Genomic DNA, 25902 nt, shown 5'->3' on the forward strand with positions numbered 1-25902 from the left:
GTGTGCAGCGAGATGCCGACGAGGAGGAGAGGTGCCGACTGACTGCTTGCAGGACATTTCTTTCATGGCAAGAGTCACATCCTGTAGGCAGTCAGCAGGTGCCAGTGCTTCTCCTCCTCCAGTCCCCCCCCTCCCCTTTACTGGCATAGTAATAGCAGGCTCTGTGCATGCGCGGATGTTGGTGTGGTGATGTCACACTTGCACATGACATCATCATGTCAATGTCCGCACATTTCCAGATATCCTCCAGCCGCGGCACTGAGTTTAGTATGCCATGGCTTCAGAAAGTTTGTGGAACACTGGGCTAGATGGATCATTGATCTGACTCGGTATGGCACCTCTTACATGCCTAAATTTAGGTGCTCAGCTTGAAGTAATTATTTTATAAGCTGGACCTAGAACCTAACTCAAACCAAGTAGTATTCCCATTGGCCTGTGTAGATGGTATTATCATAAAGAGGTCTGGTCCTTTGTCAGTCCATCATATTACTTGGGGTTTCTGAGGCTGTGATGAATTTTATTTTTATTTTCTAAAAACTACTGCTTTTGATTTTTGCTTTGTTTATTACAGTATATGTTCCAGACGACTGGGAGGTTCCACGTGAGAAGATCACCTTGCTCCGGGAGCTTGGACAGGGCTCCTTTGGAATGGTGTATGAAGGCATTATGAAAGATGTGGTAAAGGGTGAGCCGGAGAGCCGCGTGGCTGTGAAAACTGTGAACGAGTCAGCCAGCCTCAGGGAGCGCATTGAATTCTTAAATGAGGCATCTGTAATGAAGGGTTTCAACTGTCATCATGTGGTATGTACAGTAATTGATCGTGACCAGACACCTAACTTTTTCTTTACAGAAGTGTTTAATAGGCCTAAAATTCTGAGCACTGTGGACACCAAACCTACTTTTGACTGTATTTCAACTTGATCATTGTTAGGCCATCTTTCTAGAAGTAAAAATACCTTTTGAAAACTGCCCTTTGTAGAACCCACCCACTTTCATAAAATAGGCACATCAATCTTTCTGTTTCCCAGCTGAAGTGATAATGCCTTAACTTGTTAAAATTCTGAATAAAGTTAAGAATTTAGGGGCCCTTTTACCAGTGGCATACCAAGGAGGGAGAGGGGGGGGGGGGGGCGGTCCGACCCAGGTGCATGCCCTAGGGGGGTGCAAAGCGTTCCGGGTTCGGAATGTCCTGCCCTACTGTTGAGAAGGACCTGCACCTCAGCGCGGCTGCTGGTGCACCCCCTCCGATGTACTTGCTCTGGAGCAGAATCAGCAGCCGCGCTGAAGTGCAGGAAGATCCCGCGAAGAGTACGTCTGCCGGCTGTGCTCCGGAAGAAGTAAGTTACGTCGGAGGGGATGGACCCAGCAGACACAGAGAGTTGCAATGACTGCGTCTGCTGGGTCCACCCCCTCTGACGTAACTTACTTCTTCCGGAGTAGAGCCGGCAGACGTACTCATCGTGGGACCTTGCTGCATGAAGGGAGCAGGACTTCTGGTATGGAAGAGTTGTGGAGGGAGAGAAAGGGGGAAGGGTGGTACAGATGGAATTAGTGTGCAGGGAAAGGGGAGAGAAGCATAAGGGAAAAGGATACTGGATGGAATTGGATTGGAGGGAAAGAAAGGGGTAGATGCTAATTGAAGAGGGGATGGAGAGAGAAAGGACAGACATTGGATGGTAGCGGGAATTATAGAGGGGGAGCCTATGCTAGATGGAAGTGCGGATGGGAGAGATAAGGGAGCAAAAGCAGGAAGGAAATGGGAGGAAAGAAAGAGGGGAGCAGATGTTGGATGGAAGTGGACAGAGAGAGGAGAAGGTACTAGATGGAAGGGGTAGAGAAAGAGGGCACATGATGGAAGAAAAAGGATTGAATTAGTGAAATACTGGAGGGGGTGAGGGAAAGAGGTGGTGAGCTGTAGGTAGACAGTAAAAAAGGAAATTGATGAGAGGGTAGTAAGAATGTAATCTAGACATATGTAGAAAATAAATTGAAAAGGAAAATGAGGGGAAAAAAGGGATTGCAGAGGAGAGGTGTGGGAGAGGAGAGAGATGCCAGACTAATGGGGGTGAAAGGAGAGTTGGAAGGGGGAGGCATACAGTTTCTGGAAGGGGCATAGAAGGAGAGAAGATGCCATATAGGGGCAGAGAGACAGCAGACAGTAGATGGAAGGAAGAGAGTAACAAGAAGATGAGGAAAGCAGAAACAGAGAAGGCAAAGGTAGAACAAAAATTTTCTATTTTTTTATTGCTTTAGGACTGTTTCTGTGGTGTTGCATTGTATGCAGAGTCCAGCTTCTTGCTGGTTCAATTTAACATTTATCTATGTATTTCTATTTTATCCCCTCTTTTACAAAACTGTGGAGCGTTTTTTAGCACCAGCCGTGGTGGTAGCAGCTCTGATGCTCAGAATTCTACCACCATGGCTAAAAACCACACTACAGTTTTGTAAAAGGGGGAGGGGTTAGTTTGTGATTACATATGCCATACTAGGCGAAGGTGTTTTCTGTGTTTTCGAAAGACATGGTTTTCTGTTAGGATTGAATGCAGGATTGATCTGTACTAGTCTGGCTTGTTTAGTTTTACAATGGGTGTATTGATGTACTGCTCACTGCAATACACCCATACACCCATCAATACACTGTACTGCAGTACATTTTAATGTGTAAGATGCTGCCTTTTCCTAGGTAGATATTTTGGATTGTTACTAAAAATCATGTTTTTTCATACAGATGGGGGTCAAAAAACGATAGGCCCTGGGTGTCACATATGCTAGATACGCCACTGCCTTTTACTAAGATTCTAAAACACACTTAATGCAGCAGAAATGGCCTAACACAAGATGTGCTAAAGCATTTTACATTAGTTTTGTCATCTGCATATGCTAAGCATGCAATATTTATTTATTTTTTTTTTCAAATTAAACTGATTTTAAGGTGATGTGTCAGGGGTGGCGAATGGGCATGGATGTGCTGATGTCTCCATGGATGTGCTGATGTCACTGATTAGCATAACCATAACGTGGGAGCCCTTGGTGCCTCTTATTCTCCTACAATAATTTTTTTAAATGGCTCTGTGCTAATTCTAACATTAGCACATGGCCAGAAATATTGCAAATAGGAAACAGCCCCTTTTGATGGCCATGCTCAAATTCAGTTTAGCACATGGGAAAGACTCACATAACACTCTAAGTGATATCGGAGGAATCCAAGATGGCGGCAGCAAGTTACTCGCTCTCCTGACCGGACCTGAGAGCGTTCCATTTAAGTTTGCCTATCTGTATCCAGATGCCGCATACAAAGCGCAACGGGATAGTTTGGGTGGATCCCTCGACACCTCGAACTTTCTCCCCGATGCAGCGGTCGATTCGGGAGTTCGCAACTATTTTGAATCCCGTAGAGTTTCCTGAGATATTGGAGGCGCTATCCCCCACATGAGGAGAATTGGAGGAGTTTGCCCTGGAGACATCTTTATCTCTCCCAGTAGCTGTTCCCCCACCGCGTCCTGCTTCAATCGCGGCACTGACTGAGGAACCCTGCCGAATGGAGATTACAGGAGAAACCCCGGTTCGAGGGGCAGAAGCTGCGAGAGCAACAAAGGAGCAGAGAGACCTGGGAGCTGATAGAGGAACCAGATTTTGGTTGATCAAGCCACCGGTGGTTACATTGGAGAGTATTTGAGATGCTCTCTCTAGCCTGAACGTTGCAGTGGCCAAGTCTTCACAAGAAATAGCAACTTTAGTAAGTACAGTCGATTCTCTGGGTCTTAAACTAGAGGGGACTGAAGAAGATTTTTCAAAAGATCTAAAACAACTAAACTAAACTAAACCTTAGGTTTGTATACCGCATCCTCTCCACAATCGTAGAGCTCGGCACGGTTTACAAGAGTTGGGAGAGAAAGGAACTCCAATGAAGGTTAAAGGATATAGTGAGAAGAATATTTGGAGGGCTTAGGATGCCAGAGAAGGAGTAAGTATTACATTTTTGACAACAGCCAGGTTTTCAGATGTTTGCGGAAGAGTTGGAGAGAGCTCAGGATCCGAAGGGGGGAGGTAAGGTTGTTCCAGAACTCAGTGAATCTGAAGGGGAGGGAGGTCCCTAGTTTTCCTGCACGGGAAATGCCTTTTAATGAAGGAAAGGATAGTTTTAGTTTGTGAGTGGGTATGGTGGTATTAGGATTTGAGGAATTCCAGGAAAGTGGGATAAAGGGAGGGAGGATGCCGTGAAGGATTTTGAAAGTTAGACAGGCGCATTTAAAGTGGACCCTGGCGTTTATCGGAAGCCAGTGAAGCTTGGACAGGAGCGGTGAGACATGGTCGAATTTACTTTTTGCAAAGATAAGCTTAGCCACGGCATTCTGAATCCGCTGAAGTCTATGAAGGTTTTTTTTGGTAAGGCTTAGGTAGATTGAGTTGCAATAGTCCAATCTGGACAGGATGATGGATTGGACAAGGACGGTAAAGTGTTTTTGATGGAAACAGGATCTTACTTTTCTCAGCATGTGAAGGCTGAAAAAGCATTTTTTTGCCAAGGAATTGAGGTGGTTGTTGAAAGACAAAGTAGAGTCAATGATGATGCCCAAAACATTGCGTGAGGACTCCAGCTGCAGAGTGGAGCCAGAGGACAGAGGGATGGAGGTGGGAAGTTGGTCTAGTTTTGGGCCGAGCCAAAGTAGTTTAGTTTTGGACTCGTTCAGTTTCATTTTGACAGTATGGGCCCAGAACTGAAGGTTCGTTATACAAGAGGATATGTTCTTCGAGAGGTTGGTAAGGTTTGGGTTGGTCTCGAGAAGGACTAGGATGTCATCAGCATAAGTGTAAATTGTTTCTAGGGGGGATAGATGGAGGAGTTTAAGGGAGGACATATAAATGTTGAAAAGAATAGGAGATAGAGGTGAGCCTTGTGGGACTCCACAAGTTGGTTTCCAGGGGGCGGATGAGGTACCATTCATGTTGACAGTGTAAGAACGAGAATGTAGGAATTTTGAGAACCAGTCTAGGACTGTGGAGTTAATGCCTATCTCAGAGAATTGGTAGACTAGGATGTCATGATGAACAACGTCAAAAGCAGCGGAAAGGTCGAATTGTAGGAGGACGGCAAACTTATTTCGAGAGTGGAGTAGTTGAACCTTTGAGATTAAGGAGGTCAGTAGGGATTTGGTGCTGAAATTGGGACGAAAGCCATATTGGTAAGGTAGGAGAATAGAGAATCTTGTCAGCCTAGAGGCCTATGGGAAATTATATCAATCTGACTCTAGCATGGGAAGGCAGATAGACCCTTAGTGCAGGGAAACTGTGTTAAGTTTTCCTGATATGGTTTTAAGTTTCCCTGATTGAATCATGACTAGCTAAAAGGTGTTAATGTCTGATTAAGAGGGTGCTTAGGACAATGGTGCACAGATCAAGCCAGAGACTTAATCCCATCACCATGCTTGCAGGTATCTCACCCTCCTTAGCAATTAAATTAACCATTGTTTCAAACAGTTTACAAATTCTAAACAGAAAGATACTGGAGCATACAGGTTTCTATATTGAGCCAAGGTATAAAAGCCTACTCTCTGCAACACACATATATCTCTCTTTTTCTATCAAGCTATCAGGAGAGGGGTCTTGGCCCTCTCTCTCTCTTTCTATCTAGCTATCTCTTGGCTCTTTGCTTGGCACTCTGGTTCTGTCTTGGCTCTCCCTCTCTCTGTCTATCCTTCCCTTTATCTATGGAACACAAGCTTAGACTATCCCCCTTTTCTCTCTCTCTGGCTCTTCCTAGAACTGCAAGCTTCTATGTCCCTCTTTGCCTCTGAACTCTGTAAGGCAGGGAAACTGCTATGCTCTCTATTTAATTGTAATGCTTAATTGTAATGATTATAAATATTGCTTTTCTGTAAGACTATTTCTATAATATATTCTTTATGCAAACACCTCTGGCTATGCCTTCTTTATTCTACTTTCTGGTGAGTCATCTGTGAGGGAACTGAACCTGGGACCTGGCGTCTGTCAGTGCGCATTTCACTTAACCCCTACCACCATACATTGGGGAGGGGCCACTAACCGAAACTGACAAATCTCTCTAAATATGATGAGAGTTGGGTGGATATGATGGACTCTAGCATCTTAGTTAGTAGAGGGATATTTGCTATTGGGCAATAGCTGGATGATGTGGAGGGGTCTAGGTCAGATTTTTTCAGTAGTGGGGTCAGGGCAATATGGCCCATTTCTGGGGAGAAAAGGCTCGAGTGTAAGGCGGAATTTATGAGTTTGGTAATAGATGAGATGGCCTGCGCGGGAATTTTCTCGTATAGGTTGGAGGGGAATGGGTCTAAGCAGCAGTTGCAGGATTTCAGTTTGAGGCAGAGTTTGAGGACCAGGGATTCGGATACGTGCTCAAAGGTGGACCAGGATCTGTCGACTGGGATGGAGTTGGAGGTCATTAGGGTAGAATTGGAGTCGGTGGGCACCAGAGAGTTGTAGAGGACTGTAGTTGGGAAGGAGCATCTCAAGGTAGTGATCGTATCATTGAAGAATTTCGCCAGAACATCGGCTGAGGGAGAGGAGGGGACCAAGGTGGAGCCTTTTTTGGAAGTTAAGGAACGCCAGATATTGAATAGAGTGCTGCTCTGGTTGTTGGATCTGGAGATTTTATCTCCATAGAAGTTCTGTCTTGCTTTTTTTAGAACTGTATTGTAGAACTTGATATTGATCCTCCAGGACTGTCTGTCTATAGGGGATTTAGATTTTTTCCATTTGCGCTCCAGAGCTCGACATTTCTGCTTTAGTTCTCTTTGATAAGGGAGATACCAAGGGGCCTTACGGGAGTAGGAGATGGTTTTAGTGGAAAGAGGGGCGAGGGAGTGATAGGTGGACTTGGAGAGTGCGACCCAGTTATGCCAGTTGGTTTCTGGATCTGCAGGCTGAGGAACAGAGGAGAATAGGTTGAGAAATGTGGTCCAGAACAAGTCGTTCGTAATTTTTTTGCGGAAGGTAATGGAATTGGAAGTGCGGGGTGAAGCCCCAAAAGGCGACATGAAAATGGGGAGACAGAAGGTCCCTAAGAGGTGGTCGGACCAGGGTACATGTCCCCAGCGAGTGTCACCTGCTGAAGTTTTGTGGGCGGTAAGATCGAGGAAACTAATGAGGTCTGGTGTGTGGCCTTTTTCGTGGGTTGGGGAGAGTGTGTGTGTGTGTGTGGGGGGGGGGGGGGCAGCAGTTCCGAACTCGAGATAGAGAGGATGCCAGAATTCAGTGCTCCCAGTTGGAACCCTTGAAAAAGCCTTTTAGGCGAAACGGGTCCCGTCAGGTACACTATTGTTGGAGCAAGCAATTGGAATACAATAAAGGATGTACAAAATTGAATAACCAGCGATTCTGGATTGATTTAATAAGAAGATTTTCAAATTTATGATTGAACTTGATAAATGATATACCCTAAAGTGAGGTAAATTTTTTGGATTGCGGAGTTTTCCATCATACCTCACTTTCTATCTTCAACACTGGTCTGGTGTGTGCCCCTTTTCATGGGTTGGGGATGGGGCGGGGGGGGGGGGAAGCCAATGGAGGTGAGGAAGCTAATAAATTTGGTTGTGTCCTTGCTGGTGAGGTCGTCTAAGTGGAGATTGATGTCCCCGATGAAATTTGAGGAAGGCATTTGTTATAGTCTCGAGGACGAGTTTGGAGGATTTGTTCCAAGGGGTAGGTGAACGATATAGAAGCAGGATACCCAGTGCATGAGGGTGGAGTTCATCGTTGACAGAGGCTAGCATGACAAAGTGGAAAAACTTTAAGATTTATCCTCTGGACTTATTAAGTATAAAATTCAATTGAATCATATGGTTGAACAATTAGAAAATTTTAACCAGGGGTTGAATATTCGCCTCTTGAATTTTCCTAAGATCCTTGGAGTATCTCCTATTGAGACGTTTAAAAGATATCTTGTTGAAAATCTGAAATATTCTCTTGACTGTATACCACCTGTTAAAAGGAGCAGGGGTAGACCCAGGTGTTAAACAAGTCAATTTGAACATCGATGGAGCTCTAAATGTTTCTGATCTATTAGAATCAATTGTATCTGAATCATCAGAAAGAATGACACTATTAGTTTCACTAGTCTTTGAACAAGATGTAAATGCAATTTTTCTTCTATATTTTCGATCCTCACAGCTGATGTTTTATGGGGAAAAAGTTTATATATACCCTGATGTGGCTAGACAGACACAGACAAAGGAACATAGGAAATTGTTTCTTATAAAGAGACCTGAAATATTGTCTTTGGGAGGTACATTTAACATAAGAACATAAGAAGTGCCTCTGCTGGGTCAGACCAGAGGTCCATCGTGCCCAGCAGTCCGCTCATGCGGCCGCCCATCAGGTCCAGGACCTGTATAGTAATCCTCTTTCTATACCCTTCTATCCCCTTTTCCTTCAGGAAATCATCCAACCCCTTCTTGAACCCCAATACCATACTCTGTCCTATCACACCTCTGGAAGTGCATTCCAGGTGTCCACTACCCTCTGGGTGAAGAAGAACTTCCTAGCATTGGTTCTGAATCAGTCCCCACTTAATTTTTCCAAATGCCCTCTTGTTCTTGTAGTTTTCGAAAGTTTGAAAAATCTATCCCTCTCCACTTTATCTATGCCCTTCATGATCTTGTAAGTCTCTATCATGTCCCCTCTAAGTCTCCAACCCCTGTAAATGCCTAGTTAAATATCTAGGGGTTAAAAATGTGTTCTATTCTCCTGAACAGCTTTGAGCCTTCTTGGACTTGAAGAAGTTGGCCATAGGGAATGTTTAGTCTAGTTACTGTGAACAATAGTCCGTTAAAATGGGATTCTTCGCTGTTAAGCCTTTTTTTTTTTATTAATTAAGTATATGAAAATAAGTTTCTCTTCACTTATTCAGAATTCCTCCTCTACTGATTGAGGTCTAAGGAGCTTTTGATTGTTTTCTTTAAATTGTATAAAGATTTCTTTAGTTAATTTCATGCTGTATTGCTGTGGCAAGAGTTAATTCTTATAATTTAATTTGAAAATTGATAAAATAAAGAATTTAAAAATAATTTTTAAAAAAGAACATTCTAAGCCCATTTCTTAGCACAACCTAGTAAAAGGACCCTTAATTTTATCTAATGCACATGTTCCTTAATTAAAATATCTTCCTAATTTTTAGGTTCGTCTGTTAGGAGTGGTGTCAAAGGGACAGCCCACCCTCGTTGTCATGGAGCTGATGGCACATGGGGATTTGAAAAGCTACCTCCGTTCCTTGCGACCCGATTCTGAGGTGAGCATTCTAAATTTATCAGTCCTGACTTTGATCTCCATGCTTTATGGACACATCTGGCTGTCCCCCCACTCCTTTCCTCTTATGCTTTTTGTTATGTGGGTACACATGGGACTTGACTTCTTGATACTGTTCAACCTTTCAACGAATATTGTAATCGCCTGGATTGTATTTTAATTCTAGAACAACCCTGGAAGCCCTCCGCCCACCTTGCCAGAGATGATTCAGATGGCGTCAGAGATTGCTGATGGCATGGCCTACCTCAATGCCAAGAAATTTGTTCACCGGGACCTGGCAGCTCGAAACTGCATGGTGGCTGAGGATTTCACTGTGAAAATTGGAGGTATGTTTTGACTGGTATCGTGAACCTCAGCAATAGAGAAGGTTCTACAGAAATCAACAAACAGGTTGGAGAACCAGTTACTGCCCACTTCAAGAGATGTGTGATACACACAGAAGCAATTAACTCGGCTGGCTTAATTATTAGGCCTACTAGGCAATCACATACGGTGGCAAGTTAGGGGGAAGCAGAGGTAGTCAAAACAAAACAATAGGCTCTGACAACCACACAAGCTCAAAAAGCCAGCAGCAAATAGTTTACTTGCCAAAAAATTGCACATCCTTTTACGTAGACTGTGTGTTGGCATTGCAGGGGGTGTAGTTTGAATAAAGCTGTAATGGTGTTAAGTATTTGTTATTTTATAAAACATTCATGTACACTCGTAGACCATGTGTATATAGTAAATATACTGTACACCTTTTTTGGAGTCGTGAAGTTTCAGGGCATCCTTTGGATCAAGCCCAACAGTTTGGTTGTCCTTCCTCTACTTTTTCTTATCGTAGAGCATATCATCAGCAATTTTTTCAACAATATTGTCCTAGACGATTGTTTGCTCCTTACAGTAGAACCAGCTTGCAATGAGCACAGCCTTCTCCTTACGTGCCAAAACAACGTCCTAGAAACCATAAGCAACCTTCTACATCTCAACTACCTGCGCTTAAACCTTTGTCTAGTTTTTGACCATTTGCCAGTGGGAGGGCGGCTTCTCAGCTTGTCAGGACATCACAACAGATTAGTGGGTTCTCACCATCATTTCTCAAAGGTATTTACTAAATTTCCTACCCCATATCCTGCCCTTAGTCTCCGCCACCATCAACAGTTCCTCCTCAGTACATTCCGCAACTTGCAACAGAGTTCTCTTTCTGCAGAACAATGCTATAGAAAGGGTACCAATTTTTCAAATAAATCAGGGGTTTTATTCAAAGTTTTTCCTCTTCCCAAGAAGATGCAAGGATTCTGCTTAATCCTCGACCTCAGACCTCTCAAAGAGTGAAAAGTTCAGAATGATTTCACTTCCAGCAATTCTTCCTTTAGTGAAACAACACGATTGGTTAGCTACCCTAGGCCTCAAGGATGCATACACTCATATTCCCATTCATCCTTCTCACTGGCACTTCCTACGTTTCAAGTTTCTCAGCATGCATTTCCAGTACAAGGTCCTGCCTTTTGCCTATCGCCAGCACCATGAGTGTTCACAAAGTGCCTAGCTGTGGTAGCAGCGCAGTTGCGAAAATAGCAACGTATAGTGTTTCCTTACCTAGACAATTGGCTACTGGTAGCCCATTCCAAAGACCATCTGCTACTCACAATTTAAACCACAGTGCACACCTTGCAAACCCTGAGTTTCATTATCAACTTCGATAAGTCCAAGCTAACTCTAGTTCGATCCCTCATGTTCATTGGAGCACTACACCTATCGGGCCACATGGCAGCATTGCTTTTGCTGGTGTCACATGCCATACTCCACATGCGACACCTAAAGTTACACTGGAATCAACGACTCCATTCACTTTCAAATTTGATTCCTCTGCCTTCAAAGATTCTCTCCTATGGTGGATTCATTCCACCTTCCTGCAAAAAGGATGTCCGTTCCAACTTCCACCTCCACTACTTACCATAACAACTGATGCTTCCAACCAAGGTTGGGGCACATCTCAACAGCCTCAAAAGTCAGGGTCAGTGGTCAGTAAACGAAAAGACCCTGTATATCAATCACTTAGAACTCTGAGCAGTTTATTACACTCTTCAGGCCTTCTGTCCTTAGATTTCCAAAAGAAACATTCTTATTCAGACAGACAATCAAGTAGTTATGTTTTATATAAACAAGCAGGGGGGCTTGGGATCCCCTCTGACTCTGCAGGGAAGCTTACCATGTATGGAACTACACTCTTTCTCTTCAAGTGGACCTTCAAACAGTCTATATTCCAGGGGAACACAATATCCTGGCAGACTCTCTCAACAGGAAACTCGATCCTCACGAGTGGATCCTAAATCCTACTGTCCTACATGAATTTTTCAACAATGGTACACTCCCCAAGTGGATCTTTTTGCTTCACAAATCAATGCACAGTGCAGCCTGTTTGCTCTCTACACCCAGCTCCATGAGCAATAGCAAGAGATGCTTTTTCCATTCCATGGAGGCACAACCTTCTCTACACTTTCCCACCATTTCCTCTCATTTCCAGGGTTCTTCACAAAGTTACCACAGACAAGGCACAACTCATGCTCATCACACCCCAGTGGCCCAGACAGATATGGTATCCACTGCTCCTGGATGTTCTAAATGCTCCTCCAATTCCCTTAGGGCAGGGGTGCCCAACACGTCGATCGCGATCGACCAGTAGCTCAGGAAGGGAACGCAAGTCGATCGCGGAGCCCATCCCGGGCTCCGTGATAGACTCGTGTTACCGTCCTGATCTACCGGGCCGATCAGTCTTCCTCTCCAGTGTTCTCTCTAGGGCCTTTTAGCAGGGCGGTCCGCCCAGCTGTCATCTGCTGCCGCCGCTGAACATTAAAAAAAAAAACAAAAAAAAACTGGCTTGGAGATTTCAGCCCGTAGCGAACTTATGCTCCGTGGCTCTAACATGTGCGTGCCGGCTTCCCTTCTCTTCCCTCCGAAACCGGAAGTTATGTCTGGGGGGGGGGGGAGAAGGGAAGCCGGCACGCACATGTTGAGAGCCCTGAAGCAAGCGTTCGCTATGGACTAAGGCGGGAGACAGGTTAGTGAAGCATTTGCTCTTCTTGCTGCCGGGTCCTGCCTACTTTCTGTTTCTGCGAAGGCAGGACCCGGCAGCATTTCCCCCAATAGGTCGATCGCGATCTTGGGCCAATCAGCCTTCCTCTCCCCAACGGCAGAATTGACGTTGGGGAAAGGAATGCTGGTCGGCCGAAGCAGGGAGAGCTTGGGGCAGTGTCAGCTTTCGGGCCTGTTATTGGTGGCGGTTTGGGGCCTGTTATTGGTGGCGGTTTGGGTCCTGGTCCCCGATGGCAGTGGCTTGGGGGAGGGCAGGGAGAAAGAAAGAAAAAGGGCAGGCAGGGAGACAGAAGGAAAGAAGAGAAACAGAAAAAAAAAGAAAGGGAGGCAGAGAGAAAGAAAGGGCAGGGAGAGAGGAAGGAAAAGTTGGGGGAGGGAACGAGGTCTGGAGGAGAGGAAGCATACAGGCTAAAAGAAGGGAAGAAAGATTGGATGTACAGTCAGAAGAAGAAAGTGCAACCAGAGACTCATGAAATCACCAGACAAGGTAGGAAAAATGATTTTATTTTAAATTTAGTGATCAAAATGTGTCTGAATTTATATCTGCTGTCTATATTTTACACTAAGGTCCCCTTTTACTAAACCGCAATAGAGTTTTTTAGCGCAGGGAGCCTATGAGCGTCGAGAGCAGCGCTGGGCATTCAGCGCAGCTCCCTGCGCTCTAAAAACTGCTATCGTGGTTTAGTAAAAAGGGAGGGGGGTATATTTGTCTATTTTTGTATGGTTGTTACTGAGGTGATAGTGCATAGAGTCATCTGCTTTGACCTCTTTGAAAAACCCTGGAATAGGAATGATAATTAACATTTTCTATGTGTATAGTGTGCGTTGTGCTTTTTTTTTTAATTTTATTGTTGGTAGATCATTTTGACTTGGTCATTTTAAAAGTAGCTCGCAAGCCCAAAAAGTGTGGGCACCCCTGCCTTAGGGGAACATCCTTCTCTCTCAGCAGAATGGCCAACTACTACATCCTAATCTTTGCAGTTTCAGTCTTATGGCTTGGAAATTGAGAGTTCACTCTTTACCAACCTTTCTCTCTCGCAGTCAGTTCTGCTTGCAGCAAGACGTCCTTCCACTAGAAAATCTTATCAAGCTAAATAAAAGCATTTTTCCTTATGGGCACAAAGTCAAGATCTTCTTCATTGCCCAATAAATTATATCTTCACATTTCTTCTATAGTTGTCAGACTCCGGCCTAAAAACAAACTCTGTAAGACTTCATTTGACAGCCATCTCAGCGTACACTCACTGGTGTATGGTAAACCAGTTTCACAGCACCCTCTGATTTCTCGCTTTATGAGAAGTCTTACCAATTTTACACCTCCACTGAGACCCTCCTCCATCCTGGGACCTCAATGTAGTCTTGAAATAATTGATGAAAGACCCTTTTGAGCTGCTGAGATCTGCATCTTACTTTCCTTTCCTGGAAAACAGCATTTCTTACAGCTAGGAGAGTTAGTGAGCTTTAAGCTTTAGTCACGTATTATTTACAATTTTTTCCAAATAAAGTGCAATTACGGACTCATCCTAAATTTCTTCCCAAGGTGGTTTCAGAATTCCATCTTAACCAAACCATCACTTTGCCGTTGTTTTTCCCACCTCCTCACTCCTCTGCAGTAGAAAAACACCTCCATACATAGATTTCAGAAGAGTACTTCTTTTTTACCTCAAGGAGACTTCTCATTTCCGCAAATCCAGCTACCCGTGGCCAACCAGCAACTAAAATAGCTGTATCATCATGGATTACACGCTGCACTTTTGTTACACAAGAGCTCATATACAACCCCCTAGTTCAACTGGGGCACATAAAGTACAAGCTACAGCTGCTTCATTAGCAAACTTGAAGTCAATCCTAATTCAGGATATCTTCAGAGCAGCAAACTGGTCTTTAGTGCATACGTTTACAAAGCACTATTTAGACCAAAGCTTAGCACAAGATGTTCACTTTGGACAATCAGTCTTACATAACTTATTTGCATTTTAAATTATATCCATCATTCGTCTTTTTCAGCTTGGGACTCACCAACAAGTATGCCTGAATATCCCCTGCTTGTCTCCGGAGAAAGCAAAGTTGCTTGCCTGTAACAGGTGTGCTCCGTAGACAGCAGGGGAATGCAGCTACACTTGCCTGCCCTCCATCCCCTCATCTCTACTTGTTATATTGGTAGTGACAAAACTGAGAGGATGAGGGGAGGGGCTTCAGGTGTTTGGCATGCTGCACATGCTCAGTAAGCTCAAAGCTATATTATAGCTTGGGGAGAGCACCGACACACAGGCTCAATCAGAGGACTTCACCAACAAGTGTGGCTGCATTCCCTTCTGTCTAAGGAGGCAACTTTGCTTTCATCCCAAGCTTTCTTGAATTAAGATACATTTTAGTCTCAACCATCTCCACTAAGAGGCTGTTCCACAAATTCATCACCTTTTCCATGAAGAAGTATTTCTTTTGTTAGTTCTGAATCTCTCCCCTTTCACTTTCATCCTATGCCTCCTCATTCTAGAGTTTTCTTTCCATTGAAGATGACACTTCCTGTGCATTTATGCTATGAAGGTATTTAAATCTAGAATGGCAATGATGTCCATGGCAGGAGTAAAATTATAGAATTCCCTCCCTGGCATTCTGACCATTTTTTATTTAGAAAAATGTTGAAGACACCACTGTATGTGGAGGCTTTTCTCTGAAACTTTGTTAGTAGGTATATTTAATAAGAAACTTGAACTGTGATCATTGCACTATACTTAATGAAGATTGACAACATATAATTTCCTCCAGCTTTTGATGTTATTTTTAGTGGATTAAGCTATTACATGATTACACTGTAATTGAAAGTATTTTGTAATTGTACTGTCTTTGAACTATTGTGAATGTTTTGATTGTTAACCGCTTAGTCATAGGCGGTCTAGAAATTTTAGAAATAAATAAATAAATGTCTCTATCTAATCTCCCCTCTCTTGCTTTTCATCCAAAGTATGCATATTGAGATAAAGTTTATCCGCATATATTTTATGACAAAGGCCCTGACCATTTTAGAAACTACTCTCTGGACTGATTCCATCTTGTTTATAGATTTGTGAAGGTAGCGTCTCCAGAATTGTACACAATATTCTAAATGAGGTCTCACCAGAGCCTTATACAAGGGCATCATCACCTTTTTTTTATTTTTATTTTTTTTCCTACTGGCTATTCCTTTCCCTGTGCACCCAAACATTCTTCTAGCTTTTACCCTCGCCTTTTCTACCTGTTTGGCTACCTTAAGATCATAACATAAGAACATAAGAATTGTCACTGCTGGGTCAGACCAATGGTCCATCCTGCCCAGCAGTCCGCTCACGCGGTGGCCCCAAGGTCAAGACCAGTGCTCCAAATGAGTCCAGTCTCACCAGTTTAGCATGAACTTGTCCAACTTTGTCTTGAAACCCCTTAAACTGTACCATCCTCTCAGGTTTTGCAACCCAAATGCATGACCCTTCATGATTTAGTCCTAAATCTTAGGACTAAATTACCAAATTCCGGACCATTCTTCAAGCTTCACTAGGTCCTCCTTCATGTTATCCACACCTTCAGATTTTGGTATCATCCGCAAAGAGGCAAACCTTACCAAACAGTCCTTCAGCGATATCGCTTACAAAAATGTTAAAAAGAGGGTGGAACAGTCCTATAAACAAACTGCTAACACTGACAGTGGATCAAGCCATAGTCGAGGCGCAGCAAATGACCATAGATCCCATACAAACATAAGGGAGTTGTTCTTCACCCAGAGAGTGAAAGCACCCTCCAGGGATTCAAGAAAGAGTTAGATAAGTTCCTGCTGAACCAGAACGTACGCAGGTATGGCTATACTGAAATAGGGCTCTGGTCTTTGACCTAAGGGCCGCCGTGTGAGCGAACTTCTGGGCACGATGGACCACTAGTATGACCCAGCAGCGACAATTCTTATGTAATCCACAAACAAAACATCCAAAATAAGAATCAAAAGCAGATTTTTTTTTTTTTTTTTTTGTAAGGGGTGAAATGGTTTATTCAAGAGCCAAAAAACGGCTTCAGTGATCGACAACCTGCATACATACATATCAAGCTTAGACAAGGAATTCTGCTTGTCTCTTACTACCTATAGCAACAGAGGTCACATTTGTTGCCTGCTTCCTGCTTGGAATTCTAGCTATTAGCACATCGTCGGAATGTTCTTTTTCAGTTGCAGGATGAATAATCAAGGAAGTAGAACAGAACTGAGCTCTGGCTCTGTAGATGGTTTATGTTGTAGTTTGAAATGATTGTTTTCTTTTAGTCTGTGTTAACAAATAATGTTTTTCTTGTATAAGTTCTGACCATTAGATTACATTACATTAGGGATTTCTATTCCGCCATTACCTTGTGGTTCAAGACGGATTACAAATGGTTTGTCCGGATAGTAGAAGTGTTTAGGGAGTAGTTTGTACAATTCTTTGAGTTCTTAAGGATTACGGTAATCTGAGTTGTCGTGATATTAGAAGTTAGAAGTTGTTGTAGTTGCAGGTGATGCCGGTGTTAGTTCGGTTTTATGTGTTTTATGAAAAGAAGGGTTTTTATTTCTTTTTTGAAGGGTTTTTATTTCTTTTTTGAAGGTTTTATAGTCTGTGGTTGTGGTCAATTATTTGGTTGTGGACCATTATTTAGTGTTAACTTTTAACAAGTTATAGGATGCATTTTCTATTTTGTGTGGGTTTACGAGATATTTAAAATGGATACGGGGATGGGAAAGAAAACTTAGGGGGTGACAAGGGAATGGTACCAGTATGATGGGGATATGGTGGGGTTGGAATAGAATTGACTGGTGATGGGGGCCAGATTAAGTCCCCATGCACACTTCTATTTTAATCGGCAGCTGCAGTGTTTAACTATTTTAGTATGTTCTTTTTTTAAAAAAAATCTTTTATTCATTTCAAATCTTAAATCAAGTACAATATTGACATTTATCAATTAAGCATTCTAATACACTTGAAATCCTATAATTGATCATCATAAAATAAAATATTACCCCCCTCCCTTATTTATTTATGAAAATGATTTGTTTCAAATATAATCAAAAAATACCCACCCCCTTAACGACTTAAAATTTTATACAGGGAAGAATATTTTTAATCTTTACAATAATCTATTAATGGCCTCTACACATCTTGAAATTTGTTATAATTTCCTTTTTGGACAGCTATTGTCCTTTCCATTTTATATATATGGCGTACAGTATGTTCAGCAGCACTGTTGAATATATCTAAACAGCAGCAGCAGCAGCAGCCACCACCACCACTATACAGAAAGCAGGCGATGTTCCACCTCTGTTCGCATAGTCCTATGGATAAGATAAGGACAGCCTTTTTGCTGGTCTAAATTTATCTTTGTAGCTATACAGATAGTAACTGAATATTGCTGGTGGAATTCTCTCTTTCCTCCATAGCACTCTGAGTAGTGCTGCTATACACTAACCACTAGGACACATTCATTATTTGGATAAGTACTTTTGAATATCCAGCCCTAAATGGATAGTGTCCCATAGAGTTGTCCGTTTCCTTTGTGGCTGATGTGTACCCAATATAACCATGTATGTAAATAATACCATTTTTTGTAGATTTTGGGATGACCCGAGACATCTACGAGACAGATTATTACCGTAAAGGAGGGAAAGGCCTACTTCCTGTCAGGTGGATGGCACCAGAATCTCTAAAGGATGGCGTATTCACTGCCTTCTCAGATGTGTGGTGAGTTCCATTGGGCATAACACAAATGCAGCCATGAGTTGAATGTGCTGCAGGAGCCATAGTCAAATGAACCATTGGGCGAGAGTAAACAATCACCTAGGACAGTAGTTTCAAGGTGAGGGGGGTGGGTGGGGTGGCAGCAAAAGCAACTACAGTGAAATCAAAACAATAAATCCTGACATTGAGATAAACTCAAAAGAACCATCAGCCTGTGTTTTTGTGCACAGGGAGAGTGGGGATTTCCAAATAGCCCAATTACCCTAAATAAAATTTCATATTTAAAAGTAAAGGGGCCAGTTATGCATTTTTACAGAATTGTTTTGAGAAGTGGACATTTCAAGTAATCATGATTGTTGAGTTTATCAAAATCTCAGGGAGTGTTTATGGGCCTTGAAGTTAATTGAGGGGTGTGAAAGACTGAAGATTTCTCAGGGCACCTAATACCTTAGCACTGGCCCTGGTGAGAGGCCTGTAGGAGGGACTCTGGTCCTGGTACAACCCAAGAGGAGACAACAAAGCAAGATTCACCATTCCTAGGGATTCTCTGTGTTTGGCCCATATCATCTTCAGTTTTGATACCATTTTTGTTCCAGACATAACTTTCTCTGTTTTGAAAAAGATATTTCTGTGCATTCTGAGTCTTTCCCTTGTACTTTGACAACCTGGTTCTAGAATGTGATGCACCCTCATTTCAGCACCTTTAAACATCTCTATCTCTCATGGCAATCTTCAGGTCATTTGGCGTGGTGCTCTGGGAGATCATCAGTCTAGCTGAGCAACCTTACCAAGGACTCTCCAATGAGCAGGTCCTGAAGTTCGTCATGGATGGAGGTTATTTGGAGGAACCTGAGAACTGCCCACGGAGACTGTAAGTAACCTAGGAGAACCTGGTGTATTCAAGTGCCCCTGCAAAATAAAGGTATTTAAAGGTGGTATGATATTTCATAACAATTTTCCTCTTTACCCCTGCCAAATTATATTATTCACTGAACCCCTGATGGACTTAATTTCAGAATAAAATCTACGCTGAATTGAATTGAATCCCAAACTGAACCCCTATGAGGAAACCAAAAGAAAGGTGCAAGCCAAGCCAGATGGTAACCCAGTGATTTTTGAAATCCTAGAGGGGCTCTACAATCAACTTTTTAATTAATTATTTTGGAAGGCTTTGTAAAAAATTTTAATGGGGTGCCACAGTAGTGGGAATTTCTAATGCTACTGTATGCACTTACTTGTACTTATTTATTTATTTAAGTATCTATAGCCCGCATATCCAGCAATTCTATGTGGCTTACAATAAATAAAAGACCCTTGGAACTTCCCTATCTGTTCAAAAAGCTCACAATCTAGCTAAAGCACCTGAATAAACATCTTTTAACATACTAAATGTATAACAAGAGAAAAAAGAGACTAGAAGAATAAAAATTCCAGGAAGGGTGAGAGAAAGGTAGATTTCAAAAAGAAAAATAAAAGACAACAAAATGAATGTCTAATTACAATCAAGCAAAATAGAGAAAAATGAAGATAAAACAAATAAAACAAAAAATAAACCCAAAGAAAACAGTCCTGTAGAACAGTAAGCTGGTCTCTGGAGAGGCCTGTCACCAAACCCAGTCAGGACTTCCTGAGGAGAGAAGCCGATGACTTTGCCCTGATACAGCTGAAAGCAGGACCCTCCCGGCAAGCCAAAACAGGGGGAAGAAGACCAGTCAGATGGACAATAAAGCAGAGAAAATGCAGGATCTGAAGAGCCAAGCAGGACCCAGCAGAGGAAGCAGACCAGCACATCTTGACCGCACATCACCCAAGCGGGCTCCATTGACTGAACTGCATCGCCGGCGAGCTAAAGGAGGAGGTGAAGGGTGCTTGGCTGACAGCTTCTGCTTACCCAGCTGCCATGGATTATATACCCAGTATGTTTCCTGGATATCTGTAGTGTCAGCAATTGTTTTAGCTGATATTCGCTGATTGGCCAAAATCAGGTCATGGATTTGGTCAACAATTTCAGGAGTTGACACCGTTTGAGTCCTCCTAGACCTTGCTGCATCTTCAATCTCAAAATCACTCCGCTGAAAGTTTGCACACCACTTCTTCACAGAGGAATATGATGGGCATTTATCACTCAATGTTTGCATCACACATTCATGGATCTCCTTTAGAGTTTTCTTCTGCAGGAACAGGAACTTCATGATGGCTTGGAGTTCCATATTTGAAAATTCCACACTTTTCATTGACATGGTTTAATCAAAGGTCTGAAACTATGTCAAAACATAGCATTACAATTCTGCAAATTGGCACTTTGCAAAATAAAATAACACTCTTTTCAGCTACAGTGACAAAAAAACACTCAGAATTTAGGAAGTTGGTTGGGCTTGGAACTTTTCACCAACCACTTGTAAGAGAACTTTTCAGCAACCCTTGTCCTGAGAAACTCCTTAGTACTTGAGACTACGGCCAAATAACAGTTAAGGAAATATCACTAGTAGGCTTCTTGGCTGCTGAAGAACAACAACACCATTAAGAATAAATAGGGGGGAAGGTGGGGGGAAAGAAAAATCTCATACTCTAGGGCTCCTCACCCCGTCCAAAGGAGGACTAATTAACCAAATCAGAGGTAAAAGAGAACGAAGGAGGGATCCTATCAGCAGAACTCAAAGAAGTTGCATAAGGGCCTTAAGGGGAAGAGTTATCAAGGGGATCATTTAAAAGTATTTATAGTAAAACAAAAAAGAAAATAAGATTGTTAGTTTGTGCACACAATCAATTTATTCTGAAGGTTTTTTAAGGAGCAATGAAAGAAAACCTCTATCCACATTTAAACCAATTGAGATTCTGATGATCTTTGGTGTGGATTTCTGGGATCCTTTTTCTCTGCATAACCCACCCAAAACTTACTGTACCCACATGTACACCACAACAATAGCCCTTATGCCTGCAGGTGTCATCTTAATGTAAGTACAGTAGGTTTTTGAGGGCTCACCATACAATATAAGCAAGATATGGTGACATCCTGGAATTTTTAATGTGAAATTCATTACAGTACTTCTTAGAAAAACCCCTCCGGGCTCAAATATTTATGTTAACATCTGAAATTGCCTGGGCTGAGAACTCTTCAGGACTCTCTCATAACACAGGCTAGAATGTGCTGTGTTTTTTTAAACATCTTTTGGTGGTGGAAGTGGGTCAGTGAGCAGTGTGGGAGTAAGTGGAGGTCATGCCTTAATCCCTCCAGTGATCCTTTGGCCAGTTTGGACACCTTTTTAGCAATTAGACGCTTTTAAAACAGGTCTAGCTCCAAGTGTCTAAAACAACAGGACTTTTTAAAAACATTTGTTTATTCCTGATGAGCATCCAAGTCCTAAATCCACCCAAAACACGCCTCTAACACACCCCCTTATGATTTGGACGCACTGGAGACAAAACAAGCAGTCTAGAAAGTCTGTTTTGAGAATGCCCACTTGGACATTTTGACTAGTAAAACGTCCAAGTGCTGGTTTATGCTGTCTTTTGGATGTCTATCTTTTTTGAAAATGAGCCCCATAGTATGTTAGAAGATAGCATGGCAAACATTGTTTGACAGAGATAGCAAAACATAGATAACAAGGCATGGTAAAACTTAACCAAGAACTCTTAAAAAGCCTCACCCCTGTACTCTACTTACTTGCACTTGACGTCCCTACAATGCGACTCTCACACTCTCTTCCTCCCTACAAATATTCATGTATTCAAAGACATCATTGTTATTCTAAAACTTCATTGTATTCAAGGACTTCATTATTATTTCTTTGCTGACTGTCCAGGTCTTCTTGTTATAAACCGCCTCGAACTACTTTGGCTTTAGCGGTATATAAAAAATAAAATTATTATTATTATTATTATTATTATTATTATTAATATGACAAAAACATGGTATGGTGAGACATAACATGGCAAGCATAGTACGGCAAAACATAGTATTACAAAGCATGGCTAATATAGTATGACATAATTTGGTAAAAATGTTCTTCCCCCCTTCCTTAAAGTTTTTAAATTGAATTACTGCAGGTTAGTAACTGGTCCCCATAGTGTTCTTCAGAAACAGTAGCAGCCCTCGTTTCAGCTGTTGCCAAACAATGATGTTCAATTACAGGTACCACTTTCAAAAATGGGTTTAAGTTAAAATGGAGAGCAGAAGGTTGTTTTAAACTAGTAATTGTTTCCAGTTTCAAAGCTTCCCCCTATGGTGAAGATGTGATCCACTCTCATCCTACCTGCAGCAATATAGTCCACCCACATCAGTCCCCCCTCAAAATAGCTGACTGCAGCAGGATGGATTGCCCTACTTTTGCACAGCACCCTATGCTTGTGGGTTTAAACCAGGGATCTCAAAGTCCCTCCTTGCGGGCCGTAATCCAGTTGGGTTTTCAGGATTTCCCCAATGAATATTCATGAGGTCTATGTGCATGCACTGCTTTCAATGCATATTCATTGGGGAAATCCTGAAAACCCGACTGGATTGCGACCCTCAAGGAGGGACTTTGAGATCCCTGGTTTAAACCATGCGCTGCTCACTTTGGGCAAATCACTTAATCCTCCAATGCCCTAGGTACATTAGATAAATTGTGAGCCCACCGGGAAAGATAGGGGAAATGCTTGAAGTACCTGTAAGCCAGGGGTGTCAAAGTTCCTCCTCGAGGACCGCAATCCAGTCGGGTTTTCAGGATTTCACCAATGAATCTGCATGAGATCTGTTAGCATACAATGAAAGCAGTGCATGCAAATAGATCTCATGCATATTCATTGGTGAAATTCTGAAAACCCGACTAGATTGCGGTCCTCGAGGATGGTCTTTGACACCCCTGCTGTAAGCAAATCGCTTTGAGTGTGGTTGTATAACTACAAAAAGATGTAAACAAGTCCCAATCCCTTTCCCTTTCCTTTCCCCTCTTCTCCATGGAAACTCCTGACCTGATTCCACTCACCATCAATCACTTTTGATTACTCCTTTGGGGGTGGGGGATCATCACCCACAGCAGTTCACAACTGCAATCCTGTTATGCGGCTGTGAGAGTTTCTGAAAATCTTTTAGATCTACACCAGTAACACCATAAACGTTTGGCAATGGGGAGGAGCAGGAGCTCTTGATCTAAAGGGGGTTTGATTTTTGTGGTGATCTTTTGAAGAGAAGAAGGCTGGACTGTCTAGAGGTGATGATGCCAGGGGATTTCCAATGCAGGGTCAGTCTGGATTAGCTTTTATTTATTTGGTTTTGAATCCCGTCCTCCCCAAAGGGAATCAGAACAGGATACAGTTTACTTTCATAGTGTTACAATATATCGTTACGTAAGGTTACTCTCTAGACATTGCATAGTTTTAGAGGAATCTTGAATAGGGTCGCTTTAGAATCAAGTGAGCAGTACAGATAAGGTGAATACAAAGGGGATACATTATACAATCTGGCCACATAATTTCGATATTTATCGCATCTAGCATGAGTGTGACACATGATTTGGGCATCCTGTTCAGTGCACAGGTATAGTTTATACAGAAAAGATCAGCATCTTTGAGTGTCTAATCTTTAAGCTGCAGTCCATGGAGAATTCCGCTGAGACAATACGGAGAGATAGGGTGGGGGTGGTTTAGGGTTAAAGGAATGGTTTTTGAATTGAAAATCTTCAAGGAATACTGAGTGCTGCAAGAAGTGATGGTGTTGCTTCAGAACAAGATGGAGGTTGAAGATAGGGGGCATTTGTCCCTCTGTGTATGTGCCAAACCACCTATTGGGTATCATCTTTCTGATGATACAGAAATCCAAGATCTGGAATTTCAATATCGGCACAGGATCAATAAAACAGAGTGGATTATGCCCCTTTATCAGCAGATGGAGGCAGAGAAGATGGACAATTCAGTGACATAATCACCACTATAAGGAACAGTGTATCCCTAGAGCTTCCCGATTTTCTTTTCCTCCAGCAGATGATACAGATACAGGGCTATATCATTCCTTATCTGGTGATGATTTCGCTGAATTGTTAGTCTTCTCTGCCTCTGCTGGTAGGGGGACATAATCCATTCATCAGGACTGATCTAGCAGGAAAAGATATTAGCAGATAAGAACAAATTTCACTATCCATGGTGTTACAGGTATAATCCTCTTATTAAATTGTCTGCACAGTAATTGTAATGATAGAAAAAAGGGTTCCAGGAACTTGGTGGTGAGGAATGTTGACCTTGTATTATTTAATGTCTTTCTGTGCATGTTTGGGTTTGCTATTTTGTGATACTTCTCTCCTCTCTTTTCATTTACAGACACAGCTTAATGCAGATGTGCTGGCAGTATAACCCCAAGATGCGTCCCACCTTTTTGGAGATCATTGATATGCTGAAAGACGATCTGCATCCCAGCTTCCAGGAGGTCTCTTTCTTCTACAGTGAGGAGAACAAGCCTCCCGAGACAGAAGACTTTGAGATGGACTTTGAGAATATGGAGAGCATTCCCTTGGATCCCTCTTCCTGCTCCCTGAGGGATGACGTCTTGGGACAAAAGAATGGCCCAGCAATAGGGCTAAAGGGAAGTTATGAGGAGCAAGTACGTTACACACACATGAATGGAGGGAAAAAGAATGGACGCATCCTTTCATTGCCAAGGTCCAGTCCTTCCTAACATTTATTGGTTGACCCAGGTTATGTGTTCAAAATTATTTTTAATTTTTGACACTTTTCCCCCCTTTTTTTGGCTTCATCTGAAAGAACCTGCCTCCCCCCCTCTCCCTCCCCCTAAAAATCTCAGGTCAGGACTTAATGGTAACTGCAAACACACAAATGCAAAACTTATTGTTCATTATTAATAGATGTTTCTAATAATTTTGATTTAAATTTTAATTTTTTTTGGTGTTTTGGGCCAAGTTGACTGGCTCATCTCAGTTGAATATAACTGTGAACACAGAAACCGATAGGGTGGGGAAGGAAAAAAAAAACCAACAACAAAGACTCATTTTCCACAGTGTCTGTTTTTCACCCACTTCTGTCGCTGTGATTTCAGGACAAGGACGTATTGACCTCGGGTTGTGCTGCTCAGGTCGAACAATAAATTGACAAATAAATGTGGATTATCCAGATGGATGAGAGGAGAAGTATATTACAAACATACAAAGAAAAAACGGGAATTAGATTTTCTAATATTCAAGCAACAGCATACCAATTAAGAACATAGAATGTTGGAAGCCAAAATTTGGAGAGAGGACAAAGGGGGAAAAAAATCCCATGGACATATATACAGTGTGAGAGGGATTTGCCAAGAGAATTCTGAGCTTTACTGCTATGGAATCTACTTTCATACATCATAGCTGAAGGATAATTTTTCATATAAATTTTGCTGTTGTTGAAACCCAAACGGATTGGACAAACAGTTCCTCAGATTGACCAATAGCTGCTGCTTTTTATACTTATGGGTATAAAAAAATAATCCCTGATATGTGTGCGCTTGGTGTGTATGGGTGTGTGTATGCACATTTGTATACATGGGATTGATGTATGTATTATAAATACACACGTGTTTGTAGGCACCGTGTACAAACTCGATGTTGCACGTTTTATACCTGATTGTTGGCGTTACTGCTAACAGAGGTTTTGCGCTTCTTCTCATCCAGCTTCATTTAGAACCCCTCTGCTTTCCCTCAAAATAACCATGGAAGGTCCTTAACCCCCAGTAGGTACCTCTCTCCCTCCCCCAGAGCAATGACAGCTGTATGATGAGGGATTGCCATGAGTTTTCTGGTGTGCAACAGCACAGGCAGAAATCTTGGCAAAAAACCAGGGCAATGGATGTCCCTGT

The 25902-nt window shown here is 42.4% G+C and overlaps 1 protein-coding gene across 4 annotated transcripts in view; it reads left to right on the forward strand.

Annotated features, from left to right (window-relative positions):
- INSR (insulin receptor) overlaps positions 1-25203 on the forward strand; it is a 328183-nt gene extending 302980 nt beyond the window's left edge. For 3 of the 4 annotated variants that reach the window (XM_033956913.1, XM_033956912.1, XM_033956914.1), the window contains exons 16-21: positions 572-801; positions 9155-9265; positions 9449-9608; positions 17960-18089; positions 18823-18957; positions 24378-24732. In XM_033956913.1, coding sequence (XP_033812804.1) covers positions 572-801; positions 9155-9265; positions 9449-9608; positions 17960-18089; positions 18823-18957; positions 24378-24732 — 1121 coding nt within the window. Of the gene's footprint in view, positions 1-571; positions 802-9154; positions 9266-9448; positions 9609-17959; positions 18090-18822; positions 18958-24377 lie in introns of all 4 variants that reach the window. The other variant, XM_033956911.1, reaches the window with a different exon arrangement.
- Positions 25204-25902: the final 699 nt, after the last annotated feature.

Source organism: Geotrypetes seraphini, chromosome 8 (genome assembly GCF_902459505.1).
Source record: "Geotrypetes seraphini chromosome 8, aGeoSer1.1, whole genome shotgun sequence".
NCBI lineage: Eukaryota > Metazoa > Chordata > Amphibia > Gymnophiona > Dermophiidae > Geotrypetes > Geotrypetes seraphini.